The sequence below is a fragment of the Rousettus aegyptiacus genome, unplaced genomic scaffold (genome assembly GCF_014176215.1).
Source record: "Rousettus aegyptiacus isolate mRouAeg1 unplaced genomic scaffold, mRouAeg1.p scaffold_m13_p_13, whole genome shotgun sequence".
Classification (NCBI taxonomy): domain Eukaryota; kingdom Metazoa; phylum Chordata; class Mammalia; order Chiroptera; family Pteropodidae; genus Rousettus; species Rousettus aegyptiacus.
In genome coordinates, this window is record NW_023416288.1 from 53184908 (window position 1) to 53200108 (window position 15201).

At 37.6% G+C, this 15201-nt stretch overlaps 2 protein-coding genes across 3 annotated transcripts in view; both read right to left on the minus strand.

The window, feature by feature from the left end:
• LOC107516938 (olfactory receptor 2A5) overlaps positions 1 to 15201 on the minus strand; it is a 40802-nt gene extending 25601 nt beyond the window's left edge. For both annotated transcript variants that reach the window (XM_016157176.2, XM_016157175.2), the window contains exons 1-2: positions 15040 to 15201; positions 14161 to 14309 (exon numbers count right to left, since the gene is read on the minus strand). The gene's annotated coding sequence lies outside the window, so the exon portion shown is untranslated. The remainder of the gene's footprint in view (positions 1 to 14160; positions 14310 to 15039) is intronic.
• LOC107516942 (olfactory receptor 2A5) lies at positions 8191 to 9390 on the minus strand. The gene has a single exon (XM_016157183.2). The coding sequence runs from the start codon at positions 9155 to 9157 to the stop codon at positions 8225 to 8227; it is 933 nt and encodes a 310-aa protein (XP_016012669.2). The 5' UTR covers positions 9158 to 9390; the 3' UTR covers positions 8191 to 8224.

Here is a 15201-nt window from a genome sequence, read left to right on the forward strand (position 1 = left end):
ATTTTCATTAAAGTCAACCTGCAAAATATAGTGAACAAAGACTGGATAATATAAGAAACTTACCACAGACTTGTAGCTAAAAACAAAATGACAAGCTGAATGAGTCAGGTTAAGTGAAAATACACCAATAAAGTGCATAACATCTGTGAGTTAGTGTTGAAATTCCTTTCTCGCAAGGATCTCTTAGGAGAAAATTTACCCCAACAGAGGCAACAGGATTCTCTCAGAAGAGGCGATTTATTCTCTGCTTAACTCAACTACCTCTCAATCAACTTCAGCACGCGCAATGCTGATTCCTTGCAGGGAATATGGGTGCTCCCGGTACTTATCTCCGGTTTTCTCTAGAGGGATGTTTATGACAAGACGATGATGTTGATCATTCATTCACTCACCACAGCATCCATGATCTTAAATTCAGAAGCAAAGAATGCCTTCTAGGACTCCTTCATACGTTACAATTACCACACCCTTGGATTTATTATTTATTATGGCTTCAGGAACTCTAACATTTCCCTACCCACTAACCCTCCAAATAGATTAAATGCTATTAAATACTATTAAATGCTTGGCTGAGTCTTGTTACACCTCACCTGAACATGTATCCTACATGGTTTTTTTTTTTTTTTTTTCATCAAGACACCACAAGGAATACAGCGCATAATAAAGACCTTTGGAAGTGATGAGGAACATGTGAAAGAGTCAGAAAGAAGATAAGGTATCCCAACGGGACTTGTTAAGTCCTGTTTTGTAGCATGTCTCTGGATTGCCAAAAGGGAAGGAAAACTCTCACCAGGAACCAATCTCTATTGTGTTAATTTCCAGAATTCTGAGCCAGGAGAGGGAAGAGAGACCGAGGTTCCCTTAGGACTGTAACTACTACTATTTTCTCCTCTTCCTGAAATGGAAACTGACCTTGCTTTCCAATTACGGGAATGCAACCGAGTCAGTTTGGTGTGCCTTTGTGGTTTACATTTCTCTTTTATTCTCTCATCTGTACCTATTCTCATATTCAAATACAAAGGAGGTGGAATATAATTTCCTGAATTAAAGTTATTTTAGTGTACATGCTAACCAACTAAGAAAATAATAGAGCAATTATTTTTTACCTTGAGAGTGCAGACCTGCAGTAGAACTGAAATGGGCTTTTCCCCATTAAATCTGTTCAGTAAGAGGCTCAGGAGTGACTGGAGACGACGCTATAGCCTCACACATTGGAAAAGATGCTATGCCCTCATATTATCATGTTTCAATCGCTATCTTTTGGTCACATAACTTTTTATTCCTAACATTAAGAGAGAACTTTTCCATTTTTATCATCGGCCCTATTGATTTTATGGCAAATGATTGTATTAATTAATATAAACTAGGTTTATATTTTAATGATCTTCATTTTTTAACTTTTAACAATAAAGTTTGCTTTTATATAAATTATACCCAATCTTTTAATTCTTAGTCACGCCACTTTCCTCAGTTGAATATTTCACTTAATCAGTGTGTCATGTTTTTTTAATAAATGTAACTTGCGCTCTAAATTTGCTTTTTCCTACCACTGTTGCTATACCTTCTAAGTTTGATATTCAGAACTTTCATAGCTCACCTCATCTGGAAAACAAATTATGTAGAGTTACCTTTTTAGGTTTCCAAATATTTGCATTATCTCTTTATTGTCAATTTTAAATGTATTGTCATTGTGTATAAAATAATGACTCTTGTGATATTCTTTGAAAATCTGAGGATTTTTATTGGTTTTTATACATTCGATTTTGGCAATTTTATATTGATTGGAATGTAATATATATTTTCTATTTTATGGGTATAGGATTCTTTACATATAGAGCAAGCTTATTGATTTTGTTCTTCAGAGCTTTTACTTCCAGTTTCTTTTCAGTGTTATCAATTCAACTGAGAGCATTTTGCTAAATTCGCCAGTACAAATTTGGATTTGCAAATCTTTGCCTTCTAATTCTTTGGCTTTTTTTTTGTAATTCTATATTATGGCTACGTTCTTATATGGTTATCTCTCTTTATACGAATTCTTTTTGCCTTATGTAAACATAAATGCAAATACCTGCCAACTAATTATATCGTTGCATCAATTTATTACATATTTGCATGGGATACGTTCTTCATTACCATTCTATTCAGCCTTTCTTTGCGACTGCGTTTTAGTGGCACTTATAAATGATATATAGCTGTATTTGATGGGGAAAGAGGTTAAATGCCAATGTGAAAATAAAAAAAATATAATCTGTTTTCATTCAAGGTAAATATTGAGATATTTAGACCTCTTACTATTTGTTTTCTGGTGAGCATCCTTTCTCTTGGCTTTTATGCTTCTTTCTTTTGTTACCTTTATGAGGAGATGATGTAACATCATCTGGCCTGACTCTCACTTAGTGATGTTGTTTGCCCTTAACTTAGTGTAGAGATTTCTAAATTTCTTGGGCACTTTTGTTCATGGTACAGGTAATATAGATACATACATCTAGAATAAATGGATAACCTTGTAATTTTAGAAATATTTTAAGTAGTTTTCTGTTCTTCAACTCACATAACTGCCCAGATGTTTTCATCTGTATAACTGTTTTAAGTTTCAGAGTGTTTTTCTAGCTTCTCTTTGAATCAGATGGGAATCCAACAGGAAAACAGAAACCCTGCTGGTATTCCAATAGAGAGAATTTATTATAACAAAATGCTTAAAGAGATGTCGGAGAATTACAACAGTAAAAATGGGGCGCTCAGATACACAGAAACTGCTTGCAGCGGCTGCCATTGTAGGTTTAAGGGACACAGCACAGAGTTTGCGGTGATTAGAATCTAGAAGGTCAGAGCAGTTAGGATTCAGACTTAAACCTCTGAGGAGAAGGTTCCTGCCAGTTACACTGCTGTCCCTCAGTGGGGAGTAATGAGGCTGGTTCTTGGAACTTCAAAAATAAAGGCTGGGGAGACGGGCACTAGCTGCCACTGCCAACATAGAGTTGATGGGGCAGTGCTGACAAAAACAGCAAACAAACAGGCAGGAGCAAGGTCCCTTTATCCTATTCCAGACTTCCGGTCTCCTTCAGACCTCCCTTCCTGCACAACAGGAGCAACTATAAGCCGCTAAAATCAATAATCCAAATGCCCCAATTTGGATAAGCGAAATTGTAAGCCTGGATACCAGAAGCTGGGGTTTTCAATTTTACACAGTCTATAAATTATTCAAGATTTTCATCTTTCTAATAATGACAAGGGTCTTACCTTGATTTAACTGCTCATTGGTATCAAAACAACTTCTTAATGACTGATAAGTATTTTTTTTTTCATTTTTTATATAAAAAGCTACTTTGATACATTCAGTATTACAGTTTCTAGCTTGTTTTATCAATTTGTATGTTTAGCATGTTTTCTTAAATATTTTGAAGTGAAAATCCAAGTACATCCGTTTTATAACTACTAAACGCCTATGGAAGATACATTTTAGTAGACTTCATCTCACAATACTTTCTCTCATTCTATTCCCTTCCTCTTGATGATGGTTTAGCAAAGTGTGAAACTGTAGTTATACTTGCCCTCCTCATGTTGGATATTCTCCTCTGGCATCCCTTTTGCTGAGGAGATATCTGCTATTACCTTGTTATCCTTTGTAGCTACATTTTTTTTCTCTGAGCCTTTTGTACTCTTTTCCTTCCCCTTAGTTCTGTTTTCATTATAATGTCTAGATATAGACTCATTTTTATTCACGAGGCTTGATACTTAGGGTACTCTTTTGATCTGAGAACTTGTATTTTTCATTCAGAAGAAATAATCTCAATGGTGCTATCTTCAACTCTTGTTCTACCCCATTTTTCTTCTTTCTTCTGGAATTCCTCTAAGACAAATGGATATTGCATCTCAGTGTATCTCCTATGTGTTTTTTATTTCATTTTCTTCAAGAAAAATAGCATGTTGCCCTTTGGGTAAATTATGCACTACCATCTACTTCATGAATTTTCTTCTAATGTACTCAGCATGGAATTCATCCTGTTCGTTATTTTTTTTCAGAGATATATATTTTATTTCTAAAATTTGTAACTGTTTCTTTTTGGAATCCTCCTGTTATTTTCTGTTTTCTTCTTAATTCCTTCACCATTTAAAATGTCACGCCTTTAAAAAGTCTATTTATGAATTGAAACACAAATATAAAGTATTTATCAGACTGTTCACTACTGAAGTCATGAAATGAATGTCATCAAAATGAATTTACATTCTAGCTGTTGATATTTTGGGCTGGGTTTTTTTTGGGGGGGTGGGGGGTGGGGGGTGGGGGAAGGGGCATTGATTTGCTCAGGTTCTAAAAACAGATGCAAACAGTGTTCTACAGCCCAGCTTTCTGTGACTTCCTTCATCTAAAGGATTAGGGATTGTCTCAGCCAACTCTTTAGACTTTGATCCAGATCTGGCTTTTAAGATCCTGCATTAATGATTCAGAATCATTTCCCTACAGTAATACCAATGAAGAAAGAATGAAGATAAGGAATATATAAAATGAAATCGCTTAACCAAGCTGCTAACATTATTAACTTTAAGAAGGTTAAGGCATGAAGAAAGACTAATCTTGTTCTAACTAGCTTGTTCTAATCTCACCACCTCCCTTGGGAATCGGAAGGACAAGGAGACCTATACAGGAGTAAGGCAGCAGAAGTGCTGAAATTTCAACCAATTAACAATTAACAAGTGTCACATGGGGAATTTATATTTCCAAGTACAGACCCTGAAACTTCCTTGTGGAGCTATTCTGGATACACATCTGATGAGAAGTCTAAGTCTGTGGGTAAGGGAGGGAATGTTACAAAGCTACAGATTACAAAAGTATGATTTCTGTATTTATTCCTCTCACATGCTATCTCAAGAATCCTTCTGCAATACAGCTATGTATAGACTGTAATAGTTTATGTAGGATTCTTCTTACAGTTTTACCTTTCAGCAGTAACGGTGAAAATCATGTTAGATCTAGCCTCCTATGCACTATCTTTTAAACTCTTTGAGACTTTCTCTAACCAACCAAAACGATGAATTTTTTTAATAACAAATTTTACCAGCACTAAAACTCAATCTTATAGTGTGATCATTTTCATTCCCATTATATGATTTTCATTAAGGTTACACACAGACTCACACACACAAACACACACACACACATGCGTGCACGTACACACACGTGCGCGTGTATCTTCGAGTTGGATTTACATAAATTATATCATTTAACATTGATAAAAGTTATGTGAGATACCTAGTTAATGCACTATTATCCACAGCTGACCTAAGATAAAACCCAGGATTGGGAAGGCTAATTATGTTTAGAATTGGAACTATTTAGTAAGCTGTGGCACAACTGGGATATGAATCCAAAATAGCAAGCACCTCAATTTTAGCCTGTGCTGAGTTCTTGCATTTCTTTAGTCCTATCAGCCTAGTGCACTGACTCTTGAGGTAGGTCCATTCTGGGACAATATACAAGAGAGGCAGGAAAGCTTCCTGGGAGAACATTTATTATAAAGGAAAAACCAATGGGTAAATTTGATGATGGGTAAAAGACCAGGATCCCAGGTAAGGAGAGATACTGAGAACAGCATGTTGTCTTACCACTGATTGCCCTCTTTGTGGCAGTGTGCTATGGGGACATTTTGCCAAGAGTCATGCAAGGGAGTTGTTACTAGGGATGGTTTGGCCACTAAGGTGAGAATTTCTATGCTTACCGAAGGTGACAATGAACCCCCAAAGATGGGGCTTCTGGTGTTAATGCTTTGACAAAATAAAATAAACTCCCTCACCTGCTCTCCCAAGTAGATGCCAACCCTATCCCACATTGACCTAAAATCTGTGATATTTTCCGCAGAAATCTAGTAAGCGGTATGGGTTTGAATCAGCACAATTGTGTTAACTCTCAACTTGGTATTATTGCTGGCGGTGTGGGATAGGGCAAGTTACTAAAGCATTCTGAAACTCTGCTTCCTTACCAATGAGAGGAAGACAATAATATTACCTTCACAGTGTTCCTGGTGAAAGGTAAGTAGGGTAATATTTGGGAAGTATCAACAGAATCCTCAAAATAATGTAAACACATCCTTTTTCCTGTACTCTCAGACCCTCAGCCCTCTGAAAACTGTGACTCATGCTAAAAATAATAAATATATATACATATATATATAATGCCAAAATATAATTTATTAGAATCCTAGTACTCAAATACCAAGAATTAATAGACGCTTCTCGTATAGTCAGCATTTCCTGCAATTTATTAACAAAACAGCGTGAGTGAGTGAGTGAGTGAGTGAGTGTGTGTGTGTGTCAGAGCCACTTCTCACACTTCTCAGACTTATCGGAGGACATCTCTTTATAATTTATCTACATCACAGTCACAGAAGCTTGGTCTTTTTGGCCTAGTCTTTCTCAAGAATTTTTGAACTGAAGTAAGAGTGAATGCCAGCCACTGGTTTTTCCAATAAGCCCTTGTAGAAAAGCTCTGAATTCACACCTATAGTTTCTGTTTTGTGTGAGAGAAATTATCTTATATTTTTCTCTTCCTCTTCCATCTTAGGGTCTTAACTTTAATAGAAGGTATACATATGTTAGAGAACCTAATAATATTTCTAGATATAGTTAAAACGTCAGTTTTTATGAAACTATTGCCTATTTTTTTTTTTTATCTTTCTACCTTTAAAACAGGATACACAGTAATCCATAGTGCTTCTTGTTACATTTAGAACCAATATTTATTTCCTTGTTCAAATTGTTCTAATTGGGGTCAGGGGAATGTGGGTCAAGGTTCGTGGATTTCTGGGCATGGAAATGTCCTGATACTGCAGAGATAAGAAGACTAAGATAATGGCCAGAGACACAAGTGTTGCCCACTTAAACTAATGAGCAGAACTGTCAATGAGTAAAATGCTCAGTAATGAGGCTTTTTGAGAACTGAGAGGAAAACAGGAGAGAGGATAGAGGGAAAATTTTTACCTTTGTTTCCTAATTTCATGGGAGAAGAAAGATATGGAATGATAATGCCATATAAGAGAATTAGATTAAAAAAAGAAATCTACAGAAAACACCGTAATACACTATCGCATATACCACACACTTGAATAGCACATGATACATCAAGAATAGAGAGGAAGAGAATTCAAACGGTACCATAATGATCGTATTAAATCACTATTATCATACCGTGCTGGCCGCTTCAGTCTCAAACTTGTGTTAAAAGAAAACAAATTTTTCTTCCATATCGTTCTGACAATCTGTGGCCAGAATAAGTGATTTACAGCACCTAGAGCAGGTGCTCTTTGGAATTTTGTGAGATTCCTACAAGTCCTCATCAGACCTGTCGTGTTATTGGTGCTCGACATGGGTCTAAAGTGCTAGGTCAAGCTATCAGCCTCCCTCCACGCTTTCTTCCTCCACAACACTTCTTATTTCTGTAATAGTTTCTGTAGTCATCATCCTGATGGTCAACTGTCACCTATATCCAACTCTGTAACCTGAACTCTGGAAACGGTAACTCTCCCTAATAACTGACTCTCACATTATTCTAAACACGAACTCTTTCTACTCAAATGGTGAAGAGTGGAATGAAATGAAACAAAGACCCTGATATTTCTCTGTCTCTCATACAGAATATTCAGAAAATTAAGCTTTGGTGTGCATAGAAACAGATTCATTAGGCTCAGATTCAGATGCTTTTCCAGAATGAATGTCATCATCATTAGATGTTAAGTTCTACAGCAGGCAGCTGACTCTACCCATAGTCCTTCCTGCATTTTTCCGTAGGGGACTGCTTCTCCAGGGTCGGTATTCCATTTTGTTAGAGGTGTGCTCCTGTAGCCGCGCAAGTTATGGGATGATTAGCATATGTGTACAGCAAAAAGCGAGTTGGAAATGACTGAGAAATTTACAAAGATATTTGAGAGAACAAATCCTCAGAAAAACAGAAACCAGACCTTAGGTAGCGCTGGGTCCTGGCTGTAGAAGTTCATAGCTCTATCTCTGTATTTCCACTACATGACTCTTATGTCATAGCCTGTGCTCTCTGTGACTTTCTGCTTACGCTTTGTGGTGTGGACATTACCCCATGTTTAAGGACAGATCTCATCAATGCACGTTCTTGATATCAGAAATCTAAGACATGAGATTTTAGGGTATTTATATCACCATTTCCTCAAATCTCACAGAGAACAACATCTTCCACCTTCAAGACTCTCCCTGGCATGTCTCACATTGATCTCTGTTTCCACTTCACTCTCCTCAGGGCGCCCTTGACCTCTGCGTTCCTCAGGCTGTAGATCAGTGGGTTCAGCATAGGGTTGAAAAGGCTGTAAAACAGGGAAAGGATCTTCTGCTGCTCCTCAGGATGGCGGGACTTGGGGGCCATGTACATGACGATGGCACTGCCAAAGAAGAGCCCGACCACGCAGAGGTGGGACGAGCAGGTGGAGAAGGCCTTTCTGCGGCCGTCCCCAGACTGGATCCGCAGGATGGCAACAAGGATGCACGTGTAGGACACCAGCACCAGGCTGAGGGGCCCCACTAGGATGAACACAGCAGCAGCAAAGATGACAACTTGGTTGAGCCATGTGTCAGCACAGGCCAGCTTGAGGACAGACAGGATTTCACAGAAGAAGTGGTTGATTTCATTGGGTCCACAGAAGGGCAGCCTCAGAGTGAGAATCACATGGACCAGAGCCAGGAGGGAGCCACATGCCCAGGAAGTGACACCAAGGACTGTGCATGCTCTCCAGCTCATGATGACGGAGTAATGCAGGGGGTGGCAGATTGCCACAAACCGATCATAGGACATCACCACCAAAATCAAGCACTCTGTGTGAGCAAAGGCCATGTACAAATAAGTCTGCATAAGGCAAGGGACAAAGGAGATGGTTTTTCTCTCATTCAAAAGGTTTGCCAGCATCTTAGGAACATTGTTTGAAGCATATGAAATATCAACAATGGCCAGTTGTGAGAGGAAGAAGTACATGGGGGTATGCAGTCGGGAGTCAAGCAAGATGAGCCCCATGATGACCCCATTCCCCAAAAGTGTGAAAGCATATAACAGGGAGAACAGCCCACAGAGAAGCATCTGCATCTTTGGGCTGACCGAGAATCCCAGGAGAATGAATTCTGTGACCCATGTTTGATTTTCCATCATGCTCTGGCGAGTGCCTATATTGGTCACTGAGGTGACTGTGCTCTGAGGAGCAAATGCAAATCTGGATTAGTTATTAAGCAGAAATAAGGAGTTTACAGTGTACACTGTGTTTGGCTAGTTAGAAATCCTTTTCAGAGTCATTGTGTCAAGTTCTTTAATCCACAGTAAAGCAGAAAGACAATAGGTTCAGAAAACTTGCATAAGTAAGCATGGGGTGTCATACATCATTTCCATTTCTACAGAATTTTATTTAAGTTTGATTACAAGATCCATATTTTAACCATGATGATAGCAGACACAGAATAAACTATTTTCCAAAATAACTAAGCATTTTATTTTTGAAAAAGGCCCATAGTCATATTCTCATATAATTTTACTTTCTAATTCATTTAGTTTTCAAATTTTGTTCCCACTTTCTCTTTATCATTTGATTCACTCTTATTTTATAATGTGTGCAGAACATATTGAACATAGTAGGTACTCAATAAGTGAACACAGAGTAAATATATGAAGCCACTAAACTAATGTAAACTAACATATGAATTAGGGAAAGAGATTTACAAGTGCAACTCTGTGTTCACTAGGTTTAGGGCTTAAGCAAAGGAAGTTGGCACTACGTTTTTTTATTTCCTAATGCTATGCAGGAAAACCTGGCTGTTTCCCTTCTGGCACAAGCAGAGCGATATCACTGATCTGGCTGGCATTCAAAGAGTAAGCAATATCAAACTACCCCTCCTGCCCTGCCCCAGCCTCCTGCAGGGCTTCTTCCCTGGTCTGAATAGATGCTCTTTTCTGGGCCCCATTGCTTTTGAATAATGTCCAATACATTTGGATGGATGGATGGATGGATGGATGGATGGATGGATGGATGGATGGATAGGTGGGAGGACAGATGGATGGATTAAAGGTATTATATTAGAAATAACATCTACAGTGCACATCCTGTAATTTAATCAAGTCGTTTGTTTCATTTTCAAGTCGTTTTATCATTTTCTCTGGCTGCCATTCCATCAACCATGGAGCCACAGGGATGACAGAAAGGGAAAACCTGAAATGTTCCATAGAAGTGTATACGAAAATTTGTGACAATGCATGATACACAGGATCATTCTCAATGGAAAGCTTATGACCCAAGCTCTGCAAATTCCAAGCCTGTCTTAAGCCCTGAAAGCTGCCTTTTTGTTGACCCTGAACCTCCCATTCTGGAAGCTGCCTTCTGGAGCCCTCCCTTCCTCCAGACCCAGCTTCTCTATCTAAACTGCCACGCTTTGCAGAAGATATTTTACTCACTGTGGCACCAGCCCTGGCCTTATCTCAGAGATACCAGATTTAGAGAAACTTGCACAGAAGTGAGAAGAAATTATGAAGGTCAGACATGAGGATCTTTCTCTCTCCAACAGTCTCTGAAAGCGGGGGACTCTGAGATGCAGGAGTTGTCTCTGTTAACTGGATGCAGACTGACACAGGAACTGAGACCTGCTCAGCTGTGAGACCCAGCTGTGAAGATTTTATAGTGAGGTTAATCTCCACTCAAGCCCTCCCAGATTGTTCCTGGGGGTCTCTGAGGGAAATGGGACAAGGACACAAAAGATGCAGACATCATCTCTACCAGGAGAACCAAAAGTTGTTTGTCTTTCTGTTTCCATTTCTCTGGGCCCTGGGGATGAATGTTCAGGAGGAAATAAAACAAGCTGATATGCTGGTATTATTGACTTAATACCCAGATGGGTCCATACATATGAAACTTGTATAGTTGTAAGGACAAACATTCTCCTGGGACCACCACATTGTAAATTATACTCCCCAAGTACTTGGGTGGTGATGGGTTCCTGGATCTCAGTCTTACCCCAGATGGATTTAGTGGAGCTTGGAGAAGGCAAAGGATCATCCTTAATGAGACAATGACTTCAAAATTTAACATTAATGTCTTTCTCTTTTTCTCCTTAGATAATTCTAAGTTGGGTATTGGTAGATAACAAAAACACCTCTATCAACTTTTCCACCCTATGGAAAGACAGACACTGAGACCTTTCCACATGGCACCTGAGATTTTATATGGGGTATTGTAAATAAGGAAAGAGAAAATCTTGAAGAAATGTTGTGGAGTTTAGAGGGCAGGAAATGTTGAATTCTTATTTTTCCTATGATATAATCACGAAGTTCAGTGAACCTTCTGATATGACGATGCCTTGGAATAAGGTGTTGTCTTTATATTCACGTAATAAAATACAAAGAGAATTTCTTATTTATTTCCGATTGTCCCCATTATGTACATCAGGCCTACATAAGTTAATGCGTGTATTTATGTGTGTGTGTCTGGATGTGTGTATTTTCTCATTGGGCAAAGTTTTGGAGAGAGACATCCCAAACTCATTTATCAGAATACATTTGGTTCTTAACTCAAGAGAGGATTAATGTGTGAGCAGTGTGGTTCTCTGTTAACAAGGGGGAGAAGAAAATATGTCTATGGTTTTGGGCTCAAAGACTAATCAATAATTCAAAACACATATTTTTATAGACAAAAGAAAGAAGCTCAATGAATGATGTCCTAAAATCTTTGGAGAACTGAAAAGTTTAGAAACTATATATAGTGGTTACAAAACTAACTGGAACACTTAACGAGATAAAAATAGATTTACTGACTACTGAATAATTAAATAAATTAAAACTGAATAATTAAATATTACCAAGATGTTTCCATTTACATATAGTATCCATATATGGATACTTTATATTCATAATTTCTATATGTAGATACTTAGTAATTAGAGTCATTCATTAATCGACCCATTCAATTTACATTTATTGAATATCTGCTATATGTGGGCATTGTCTGAGACACTGGAGAAGCAAACACAAATGAGATACTGCCTTGATCTTCGAGGATCTTATAGTTTCTCTACAGAGGGAGCCATGCAAATAAAAAATTTAGGGGCTGTTTTAGAAGTATGCACAGTATACTATGGGACCAAAGGAGGGTGTGTTAGATTATTCTGAAAGAGAGTGGAGATAGGCTTCATGATGAATGGAACACTTAAACACTCTCCAGGAAGATATGAAATAGACAGGACATGCCAGCTGTAATTTGGGGTATGAAAAGGACACAGCAAAAGAAGGGTATTGGAAAGGGGGTCCACAGACAAGTTTTGGTAGTGTGTCACAGATACTGTACTTCATTATAAATAAAGAGTAGAATGATATGACTAAATATGTGATTACAAAGATTACTTTTTGTTCAGTGTAGAGGGTTCTTTAAAAGAATAGGTTTGGAGACTGTGAGGCCAAATTACAGGAAGAGTCGATGATACATTCAAGTGAGTACCCGAGTTAAGGTGATTGCCATGGGAATGAGTAGGAGAGAATGTATATGAACGGGCAAAGGAAATACAATTATCAGAATATAGTGACTTTTTGCTGCGGGGTGAGACAAAAAGCAGAACTGGGATGTTTCCCAGGTTTCTGGCTTAAATGGCCACACATAGGTAGAGTGGTTTCATTCATTTATACAGAGAATACCTGGAAGAAATGTATTTATGGCAAGGGTTGAAAAGGAGTATAGTGTTTAACATGACGTGCCTATGGGATATACAGGTGGGTATTTCCAGCAGAAATAAACTAAATTGTCTTGGAGTTCATGAAAGATATCTAAGCCAATGATATGGATTTAGGAATCATATGCACAGGTGATAAAGTCATGGTCATTAACAAGGTCACATAAGGAGAGCAGGTTCAGTGAGAAGAAGGAGAAGAACCATATCTTCAGAATGACCAATATTTAAGACACAAATAGAAGAAGATGCATCTCCAAAAGAGAATGAGAAGAAAGATCAGAGAGACAGGCAGCAAACTAGAAAATAGGCCAGGATGCAAACAAAGATATTCACTTTAATCGTGTGAGTAATTCTAATTTTTAGATGCAAGAGTATTTTTCCATAGGGCTACACTGAGGTTAACATTTATAGAAAAATAAAATATAACCAAAATTACTAAAAGAAAGGCATTATTTTCCTTCAAAAATAATATAGCACTTTTTTGCATCATTTCTCATTTGCACTGACAAGTACAGAGGTGAATATTATGCTACATGTATAGAAAATTTTAATTTCCAAACTTCGTGGGATTCAGCAGTTAACCAGAAATATTATACAAATGTTCAGTGACTTCATTGTGAAAATTGAAAGTAGTTATTACCCTGTGTGAAACAGGACTAGATGGATAGAATATGATGTCCAGGATAGACAGATGATCAAAGCTCCCCAACAAGATACTTCAATAGTCTACCCTGCCAGGAATCCGCCACATTCAAAAGGAGCTTCTGTCAGTACCCAGGAAGCACATCTCTACTCCAGCAACTTATTAAGTTTATTCTTAATTTTTCAGCACACTCAGAAAGGGCTGATGATTGAGAAAGTAATCAATTTCACACTATCTCATTTTTCTCCAATTAGAGGACAAAAGTCAACACTCTCTCTCAGATCTCCAGGACCATAGTATAAACTCTAGGGGAAGAACAAGGAGCAATGGCATCTTCGAACACAGAAAAATCAGTATTAGATATTCAGTGCATTAATCAATATAAACCTAAAAGACAAATTGTACACCTGTTAATTTGTTGGGGCTTTTTTTAGAAAACTATTAAATTCTCCTTCTTTCTCTCAACCGCTAAGCATTTGATAAGAGTCCTTACATGATAAAGTGTTTCTCAAAGCAGGGTCCAAGGACCACCAGCATGAGAACAGTACTTTACTCTTAATAAGAAAACAACAAGCACTTTGCAAACTTGAAGGCTTAAAGTAAATGTAAGGTATTATTTTAAAAAAAAAGTTTTTATGCATGCAAAAAACCTCAGAGACCACTGTAACCAAAAGTGTCATTTTAAAGTTAAGAATACTGAAGGTAGGAAGCTAGGACTTCTTCAAGACTAAAGGCAGATTTATGATAAGAACCCAGACATCTCGAATTTAGTGTATTCGAAATGGAATGCTTAATTTTTCTTGTCTTACCTTTCACAGTAAGTTTCATAACTATCCCTTCGAGGTACTCAAGTGAGAAACTGAGTCATTCTTGCGCTGCTTCTTCTCCAAAATTTATCTGAATTCTGTTCACTCCTCTCCATTTCCAACTTCGATACTCCACAGTCTCTGAGGGGTGCCTGGATTAGAAGAGAGGGAGAGAGGTTAGAGCTTTATAGTTAAAAAGGGCCTTAAATATATATGTTTAGCTTTAATTTTAAATTTAATAATATAAAGATATAGATTAGCTACATCGATTAAAACTTATTGAATAATCTTAAATATGTGTCCTATTTCTGGACCACACTGCCTATAGTATACTATAAATATTATTTTATAATCTCGTAATTATCTTAGCTCTAACAAAGAGATTGTTATTATTTTTGCCTTAAAAGCATTAATTAGTTAAATTAAAATACTCGATCTTGTACCTTTCTTAATTTCTGTGGGGCTTTATTTTAGTTGGGCTGACAAAATCCAATAAATGAATATAAAGTCTCTTAATTTGGCCTCTGGCTTCCATTCCTGTCACCACACAAGCCATTCTCTACATGGTAACAATTATTCCTTTAAAATGCAAAGCATATTAACATATTTCTCATGAAAATCTCCAACACCCTCTCTTTGAACAATAAAAAATCCAAATTCCCTTTAAGTCTTTGACAGCACTGAATGTCCAGTTCTTCCTCCCTCTTAAACCACATCTCTGTTTTTCTTCCTCTTTCATAGTGTGTTAAGCAATACTGGACCTCGAACAAGTTGTAGATCAGATTAACATTCTAGCCACAGGGTTTTTGCACTTGCTCGTCCCTGGGCCAGAAGTGCGTTCTCAGTGTATCACTTAGCTCCTTCTTCCCCAATCACACTTACCTCATCTAGCACAGCAGCACATGTCACAAATAAAATTGTCATTTCATTGTTTGCTTCATTGTCTTCTCTTCTAGAAGGAAAGTCCTTAAGTGCAGGGACTAAGTGCTGTTTTATTATACTGAAATCTCGGTAGCTTCTTGTAGTAGGTGCTCACTTAATTTG